This window comes from Stegastes partitus, unplaced genomic scaffold (assembly GCF_000690725.1).
Source record: "Stegastes partitus isolate 25-593 unplaced genomic scaffold, Stegastes_partitus-1.0.2 Scaffold430, whole genome shotgun sequence".
In the NCBI taxonomy this organism is placed as follows: Eukaryota; Metazoa; Chordata; class Actinopteri; family Pomacentridae; genus Stegastes; species Stegastes partitus.
Genome location: NW_007578161.1, coordinates 41228 through 50289, shown reverse-complemented (window position 1 = coordinate 50289; position 9062 = coordinate 41228). Strand labels below are relative to the sequence as shown.

At 42.2% G+C, this 9062-nt stretch overlaps 2 protein-coding genes across 3 annotated transcripts in view; both read left to right on the top strand.

The window, feature by feature from the left end:
* Positions 1-4768, top strand: part of rom1a (retinal outer segment membrane protein 1a) — a 6671-nt gene extending 1903 nt beyond the window's left edge. The window contains exons 2-5 of the mRNA XM_008286069.1: positions 25-455; positions 546-792; positions 1106-1230; positions 4469-4768. Coding sequence (XP_008284291.1) covers positions 25-455; positions 546-792; positions 1106-1230; positions 4469-4523 — 858 coding nt within the window. The 3' untranslated portion in view covers positions 4524-4768. The remainder of the gene's footprint in view (positions 1-24; positions 456-545; positions 793-1105; positions 1231-4468) is intronic.
* frmd8 (FERM domain containing 8) overlaps positions 3803-9062 on the top strand; it is a 15950-nt gene continuing 10690 nt past the window's right edge. Inside the window, exons 1-6 of one of the 2 annotated variants that reach the window (XM_008286070.1) lie at positions 3803-3943; positions 5643-5738; positions 5886-6053; positions 6178-6279; positions 8208-8266; positions 8588-8754. In XM_008286070.1, coding sequence (XP_008284292.1) covers positions 3856-3943; positions 5643-5738; positions 5886-6053; positions 6178-6279; positions 8208-8266; positions 8588-8754 — 680 coding nt within the window. In that variant the 5' untranslated portion in view covers positions 3803-3855. Of the gene's footprint in view, positions 3944-5637; positions 5739-5885; positions 6054-6177; positions 6280-8207; positions 8267-8587; positions 8755-9062 lie in introns of both variants that reach the window. The other variant, XM_008286071.1, reaches the window with a different exon arrangement.

Genomic DNA, 9062 nt, shown 5'->3' with positions numbered 1-9062 from the left:
ACTTTAAACTAATTTTCCTTTCAGGTAATGGACAACACAGACGTACATATTGTGCCCAACACCCTCATGATTGTCGGTCTGGCCTCCTTGGGGATCAACTACTTCGCATCAAAGATCTGTCAGGATGCGCTGGACGCCGGGCGATTTCCTCGCTGGAAGAACTTCCTGAAGCCCTACTTTGCCGTCTCCTGCTTCTTCACCGTGCTCATGCTGCTCGCTGTCATCATGAGCTACGCCATGAAGGGCAGCCTGGAGTCGTCCCTGAAGGTTGGCCTGAGGAACGGCATCCGCTTCTACAAGGACACGGACACCCCCGGCCGCTGCTTCCAGAAGCAGAACATCGACCGCCTGCAGATGGAGTTTCAGTGCTGTGGAAACAATGACTTCAGGGACTGGTTTGAGGTCCAGTGGATCAGCAACCGCTACTTAGATTTCAGCACTAAGGAAGTGAAAGAGTAAGTGGATTTAGTGGAGTGAGGCTCCCATCTGTGCACATTCATGCTCAGACACTGACAGTGTTGGTAACCTTTCATTTGTTTCTTCAGCCGCGTCAAGAGCAACGTGGACGGACGTTACTTGGTGGATGGAGTCCCGTTCAGCTGCTGCAACCCCAGCTCCCCGCGACCATGCATCCAGTATAAGCTCACCAACAACTCCGCTCACTACAACTATGAATACCAAACCGAGGAGCTCAACATCTACCTCCGAGGCTGCAGGGAGGCCCTGGTCAACTACTACATGAGCCTGATGAACACCATTGGGGCCGGAGTGCTGTCCATCTTCATCCTGCAGGTAAACTAAGAGAGGAGCTCCAGTGGGCCCAGGGTTGGTGTTGGTTAAAATGGAGGATGGTCACGGCATACTACTGGCTTTGGCAATGGTCTTACTAAACTGCTTCACATCAAACATGGTGCCCTGAGTCCAGAATCCAGACTTCAGAGAATACCAATTGACTCCTCATTCATTTGTCATGTCACAAAATATGCAATATCAATCAATCAATCACCACTTTGATTTGCTATTCCTTATACATCCTTGATGATACTCTGTTGAAACCTGCACTACATCTACCTGACTCCCCCGTCTCCGCCTCCCCCATCCACAGGGCTCCGTGCTGGTGAGCTTGCGGTTCCTGCAGACCGCCATGGAGGCCGTGGCCGGGAAGGAAAACACCGAGATCGAGACGGAGGGCTACTTGCTGGAGAAAGGGGTGAAGGACACCATCATGGAGTACCTGGACCCCGTGCTGAAGTTCCTCCTGCTCACGAACCAGGTGGAGGAGGGAACCCCTGCGGCCACCACCTCGGCTGCCACCACCTAAACCACACACAGTGTACACACATGTAAATAATTTTTACACAGAGAGGCAACTAATGAATGATTTCAATTTAAGAAGAAGAACATGAATCACAGGCATCTATAAATTTCACAAATTTAGGGTTAGTATGTTTTTTATTGTCAGATCACCATCATGGATAAAATGAATGAAAACTGTGTTCCTCTATGTCATATTCTGCCCTGGTATGACCACATGTTATAACTAAACCCCTGATTTCTACTGGTTTTGAGACACTCCTTAAAAACATGTTTATGATTCTCAAACTAAATTAGCACATTTCTTTATTATAATTTACTCATTTTATTTTTCCTGACTTTTTCTTTACAGTCACACTAAATTTCTTTAATCCTTTTGAATGTGATGTGCATTGCTAATTGGATTCTCACAAGACTTGTCTGCGTCAAAAGCAATAAAATAATCAGTTCAACCATTGGATAAATCAAATTAATAAGGCAGTAATCAAAAAAAGATTTGGGGACTTAAAAAAATTAAAAAAGTAAAGCTGACTGTAGAGAAAAATGAGGCAAAAATGTTCACCTGTGCAGCAGCACGATGACATAATGAATGAAATTAAAGTTTGAAGTTACCAAATGCCTTATGGAGTAGAGTCACTTCTTTTTCTGATGTAAACACAACACTTGCAAATATGAAACTACTTCATATATCAGCCTCCATGACAGGTTCTCCAAGACGTTTCTTTCTGCCTGCCTCTGTTCTTAGTTAAAGGAATAGAATTAAGAGGATTGATTAATCAGGGTCGGTAATGCAGTGAAAGCCATCAAGTGTGTCCTCTGTCCTGACACCTCAGTTAAAGCTGCTAATCCCATTTGTTAACACCTAACCTGCTGCCGTTGCAGTTCGACACCTGCGTCAGGTGGATAAAAGAGTGAACCTATGAAAGCTTGTCTGCGTCTAAAAAATTTAAAAGCTGAAGAAGATGGTAATATTGAGACTGAACAAGTGTCAAGCGGGGCTTTATTTTGCCTTTGAAGAGGAGATTTGCTGATTTAGTCACACAAAAGAAAAATGACCAGGCACATCCAAGGAAGTTGATTTAATATAAACATGTATAATTAAATACATGCATTATTATTGTACTTACTGAAGCTGTGGTGTGTCCATATTTCCATGCTATAACTTGGCTATACTGTACAGTGTAAGTCACTCTTTGCTGTTGTTTACATCTGATGTGTCTAACAAGGCTAATAAACAATTTCTGCAATTGGCTGCAAATTATGCAAACACCTGTAATGCACTAACACATACTAAGCAATGTCCAATTACCGTAAGTCAAAGCCATGCAATAAATATTGTGTTTGCCAAGTTTCTGCAGAGATGGTGTTAAGATTGAATCCAGGTGTTATTGTATTACTGTGCACCCAACTGCCTTGCAGTGCTGGAAGAAGGACTCACGTCTTCTTTAGGTAAAAGTACAAAAGTGTTTGCATCAACATGTACTTAAAGTAACAAAAGCCAAAGTAGTCATTATGGCAAATGGCCTATTTCAGAATAATGTGTTATGTCATTGGATTATAATTAATGATGCATTAATGAGTTCAGGTGAAGGTGAAGCTGGTTTGACTGACTTTGTTTACTGTTGGGTAGCTTGTGTAGGGTGACCAAACACCTGATGCTCTGTCCTGGTTGTTTTTTTACAAATTGACGAAAATGTCCTGATCCTGTCCTGGAGGAGGAATACTTTGAATTTATTGAAATTATAAGGCATCTTTGAGTAAACTTCCAGTTATCATTTGAGTATCTCATTGCTGAGTGTCCTGGTTTCCGGTGATCAAAATGTGGTCCCCCTAAGCTGGTATATTACCCCAGTAATGGGGTAAAGTAATATATCATTTTCTTTTGATTTGGTATCAATCTGAATATGGAAAATAACTAGTCAGTAAAGTTAAAAGAGTGAAAAGCATCATATTAGCCTCTCAACTGTACTTAAAGTATGAAGTGGCAGCCAATGGAAACACTCAAGTAAAGCACAAGTGCCTCCAAATGTAATAAATGTACTGAGTTACTTCACACTGCTGCTTGTGTGGTTGAAACGTGACTATAATATGTAGTTTGTAGATGAACACATCAGCAGATGGACTGAAGTAATCAGCTGCTGCTGAAGTGTCGAAGGACGTCTTTGTCACGTGACAGAGTCAACCCGCTCTCTGACATCCGACTCAGTTTTCGACTCGGTTTTGGGATCAAATCTTTTAATTCGTGTCCCGTGTCGAAGAGTTCAAAACGACTACAGTCAGTCAGCCAATGTCATTTATAACTATCACACTAGAGTATTTTCCCACGGCTGCTTTCTTGACTCTCTCATTTCTGAATACTCCAGATATCGCGTTTTAAAATCTTCCAGACTGACCGTCACACCCACTAAAGGGGAGCGGTTCAAAATAATCCGCTCGTCCGCGCGTCACACGCTCCGTAACTGTTGCAGCTGCCCGGAAAGCTAGTTGAAGACAACTGGCTAGCTGTAGCCAGGGAAATAACAGCGGCTCCTTCATTAGCTCATGTACTTAGCTGCAGTGTTTACCACATTAGCAGGATCCCATCCAGAGCGTAAACAGCGAGCGGGGGGAAGTTTGCCAGAGCTGGCAGGTAGGTGCACAACAGAGACACTTTTGTTCCTTCGTTTGTTTTTCACAGGACATGAGTCCGGTGAACCAAACACCGAAAGTTAGCTAATGGGCCACATAGGTTAAGTGACCAAATAGTTTCCACCTGGCTGATAAATACGGTGTATTAATAGGTCTGAAACGGTCGCAGTGGCGTTTAGCCATGGAAACATTTCCAATGCGTAGCTTGAATAGCTAGCACGGTCGTTGCCACAGCCTCTCAGCTAATGTTAGCTAACGCTAATTAAATGTAGAGACTTTTCCTCCTGGAATATCTCCTCGCTGTTCGGTTGTGTCTGGGCATGTAAAGGACAATCCTGTTAAACTTGGATAGCTGGCTGAGGTTCGTCCCACGGGCCTCGGCACTGTGAAGCGACCTTTATGTTCTCTGTCTGTCTGTAACGGTTTCAGGCTATTATGTAAACGTCCTAATCTTTGGTACATAGCGTGCAAGTATGTCTGAATAACAGTGACATGTTGGGGATAAAGGATGACTCCAGTTCGACAGGGTGAGGTCGACAGTCTGGGATGTTGTGTACTCCCAGATGTCCCCCAGTTTCTGAACACGTGGTGGCGCTGGTGCACAGTGAGACCTGTGCTAAATAAGACTGATTACTGGTTTATCAGAACATGACTAAAGGGAAGAATGACGTGACACTTCCGAGTGAGGCATGTTGTTGTTGTCTCAGCCGTCAGCCATACCTGAAGCAGTAACTAAACCTTTATTTGACGGTTTATGAGGCTGGTGCAAAAGTATTACACACATTTATAACTATTGAGCACCACATACACCTACACCCATTTGCTGGGCACTTCTGTTTGCCAACTGACAACTTTTATGAAGTGAAATAGTGATTTACCAAACACTTCTAAGGTAGCCATCATTTGTCCTCATCCTGTTCCATCACATGTGTAGATCAAAGCAATCTTTCCAGGTCTCTAGTCTCAAATCAGCCAATTAAGGTCAGGACGCTTAAATATTACATGAAAGGAGTTGCAGGCATGCTGCCCATGTTGGCATGTGCACATCTTACAGCAAGTGACAGCTTCAAACCTGAGAATCCGTCATACAGACACAAATCAACATAATAGTAAAGTGTTGGGCCACCAGATCAGCTTCAGTGCTCCCTCACATTAAAGTTTCTCAACTCTGCTCAAAAAATAGACAAAAATGTTTCCTCGTTTGTGGTTTTGATGAAGGCTGTGGAGAGCTAGCATGTCACAACATAGGTGGTTGAGATCTGGTGATTGTGAAGGTCACATTATTTTCACTCCCATCAAACCATTTCTGTGGCCACTCGTGTCCCATAGATGGGGACATTGTCATCCTGGAAGAGACCACTTCTGTCAGAATAGAAAGGTTTAATCGCTGGATAAAGGTGGCAGTGACCCGTCCTTGTAGAGGAACAAGTGGATCCAAACTTTACCAGTGAAATGCCCCCCAGCAGCATAACTGAGCCACTAGATTCTCCTCAGCTTAGGGGTCAAAAGTTCATTTTTTCCCCTTTGGTTTGTGGTGAGTTTGCGTGTAGAGTACACAGCACATGTCTGTACTGTACACATGTCACACTTGGGACTGTTTTTCCTGTCTGGGTGTACATTTGGGTTGGATTGTTTCAGTGTGTGAAGTGTGGTACTGTGTTTGTGTTGTCAGTGACTTTGGTCTTTGTGTTCCAGATTAGAGATGGAAGGAGGAGATGACTGCAGTTTTCCTCCAGATTCGTCCGATGATCACTCACAAAGAGGAAGTGTTGCTTCCTCTGCGACACTTTCCCGCGGTATGGTGCAACAACCTCATTTACGCCATCCTGTTAACTCCATTAGTTGCAGCAAATCAACTTTACAAAAATGCAATGTGGTTTCACCCATGGTTTCTTCTGTAACTTATTTATTTTTGTTAATAATTTCATTTTTCGTTCCCACAGCTCAAGATGTGCTCGTATACTTGTTCGGTGAGAGCGCAGTGCACTTATCTGTAGAAGGGCTTGGCAGTGTCACCGTGCAGGAGTTGGGCCGTAGCGTTCGTGAAGCTCTCCATATTCCTGAGTCTGTACAGGATGCTTTTGCCTTCTGGCTTTGCTCTCCACTGCTTGGTAGGAAGTTTATCCACACACACCTTTATTGCTTATCCACAGAATGTTATGAAATACCAGATATTGCATAGCATAAATAATGCATTTCACTATATTGCATTTCCCTCTCCTCATTATTCTTCAGAATTGCAGTTGAAGGCGAGGCATCAGCCCTACAAATTGTGTCGGCAGTGGCAGGACTTGCTGTATCGATTCACTGAGGCCTCGGAGGAAGACATTTCACAAGGTGAGCGTTGGGACTGTGTGTTGCTGTGTTTATGTGCGCTGCTCTGTTGTCAGACAGTCAACAGCTGACATCAGGAATGCAGTCAAAAGCAGAAAGCTGCTTACTTTAATCATGGAATGTCAGCAGCCGAGGACAGGGAACGGGGAGTCGCAACGGATTAAAGAAAAGATAATAACTTTTAGCAATCTGACTTAAATCCAAAGTCAGAGTTACAGTGAAATGGAAATAAAGAGGTCCATGTATGGTGGTTTCACAGCTGAGCAGTAGATTATTTATAATAAAAAAAAAATCCCAATGAGATAAAGCAAGCAGGATGTTCTTTCATTTTGTAATCATTTCAAAAATTCGAGCCTAAAAACAACAGTATCTGCATTCTCTTCAGTCCACGTCTCCTAAAGCACATAAAATATGTGAACTCAAATATATTGCAGTATGTAGAGGAGAAATGTGACTAGCTGCATATAAATGTGAGCTTTAGTGTAACTAAGTTATCACAACACAAGTGCTGTAAATGCATTTTCTGTTCTTTTTTTTGTTTTATTCCCAACAAACTACTTTACTACATCCTAACGGGGTGTCGTGTCTTTGCATGCCGAGCACAGCCTGTTCCTTTTTTCTGCAGCTGTTTCCTCTCGATTTGTAGCTTACTTATAAATTGTTGGAGCTTAGTAGCGTGCTCGGGGTAAATAAGGGATGAAAGTACTGTCGGGTTTGTTTAGAATAAATAAAAGGAAAAGGAGGCCTTGACTTAATAAGCAATAAACTGCTGTGGCTGAGTAGCAAGAGAAAGAGCTGGAACATGTAGAAACTCAAAGTGCGTTCGGAGAGAGAACAGTTACTGCATTACTTCAGAGACCATGAGCTCTTTGTAGAGGATTTGTACAGTTCAGAATGTTTTACTCTTTGAGCTTTAACATCTTGTGAATATTATTTAGAAGCAATTAGAAAAACCTGGTAATTAAATTTTTAAAAAAGCCCTTTACTGTGTTTACGTTGCATGTTTATCGACAGTATAGGACATTTTTATTGTTTTGGAGTTGGATGTTGGCATTTTGAACTGATGGTTGTAGCTTTAGGCTTTACAAAATCAGCAATATGTGCTTCACATCAGTTAAAAATAATTGTTAATTGACAAACATGTACAGTAGCCACAATAATCTTAAACCTTTTATGTGTTATTGATTAAAAAAATACCTTTACAGAGCGTCTGCAAAGGTTCATAATGTATTACAATGACATGTACCAGCCATAAAGCATTACAATGATCATAACTATTTAGCGATTAAGAGAAACCATGATGTATGCTTACACTATCTGTAGGATTGCAGCAGGTGCACTGTGATTCATTGAACTAATGATGAGAGAAAAGCAAGTTGTATTTGTAAGCTAACTGGGAGAAGACAGAACTGATGTGACACAAATATAGATTTTTTACAAAATTCAGCTGTTGGTTGTCGCTAAGAATGGACTTTTGGTGAAGTTAAACACATTTTTAAGAAGCTGCGAGTAAGCTGTGAGGCACCGACTTAAGTCTGGAGGTATTTTTTTGTTACGATTTGGCCCCTCAAAGTAAAGCAGCCCACACAGGCTTGTAGTGTGGCAGGTGCTTTTAGTCCAGTAATGTCAATGAACTGATGACACTGTGACAGCTCACCACTAATAAAACTAAAAGTATTGGAAGGTATTGTATAATCACTTAAATGCTGCTATGCTTTTTCGTGAAGAGGATGCCGCCCACAGTCCAGGACTGTGAGCCAGAGCAGAGTGGCTTGGAGGGGGCTTGAGTTGTCTCTGTATCCCCTCACTCCTCCTCCACTCTGGATGATGAGGCTGAATCTTGTCCAGTGTCTGTTTGAACAGTCCTGAAACTGCAATCCCCCCCCCCAACACTAATGCATCGCTGTCCTTTGCTTTTTTTTTTTCCTCAGATGAACCGTGTCTCCAGTACAGACGCAACGTGTTTTATCTGAAATCTAAAGAGCTGCAGGTATCAACTGTGCAGAAACATTTCTTACTCTTAGATATGAGTGCACTCTGAAGGCAGTGTTATCCATCAGCGGACACCAAGAGTTCGTAAACATGTTGGCACACAGAATGCTGTGTAGACTTTAAAGAAGACTTTGGTGCATTGTTCATTCATCTGTAAATCAACGTTCCTGCTTCACTGGCTTTAGAGGATGTTTATAGTGCTTTATAATAAAAGTCTTTGTAGTTACCAATTTTAAATTAAAGAAAACCTCCTTTTATTTCTTTTCTTAGCTCAAACTGGATACTGGTTGATTATGTTTACTGTCTCGCGCCCAAACAGATAGAAGACGAGGGAGTGTTGAGACTTCTGTACGAGGAGGCCAGGAGCAACATCCTCACGGGCCGATACCCCTGCGATCCCGAACACTGGACCGGTCTCGGAGCCTTGTCTCTTGCTCTTGAAGATGGAACTGGTCTGGACAGCCAACAATTTACTACTACTGTCAGGTAAGTTAGAAGGATTGTGGCTCTTTCAGTTTCTCTTTAAGACCACTTCCAATGACAATCAAGTTGTTGCTTGTTTTACAAAACATGTACGGTGCTTAACGAATCTGAGCCGGCGCACTGGGATTCTCTGAAAAGTCAGAAATGAATCAAGCATAACATTCAACCACTAGAACATGTTTTTTCTGTTCAGGAATGCACGTAATTAACTGTAGTTTGACGTCTTAATCAAGAAATTATAATGTGCTTGAGTGTTTTTTCCAGTTTTTTCTAAAACAGTAGATTTGAAAATTCATGGATAACAATAATTA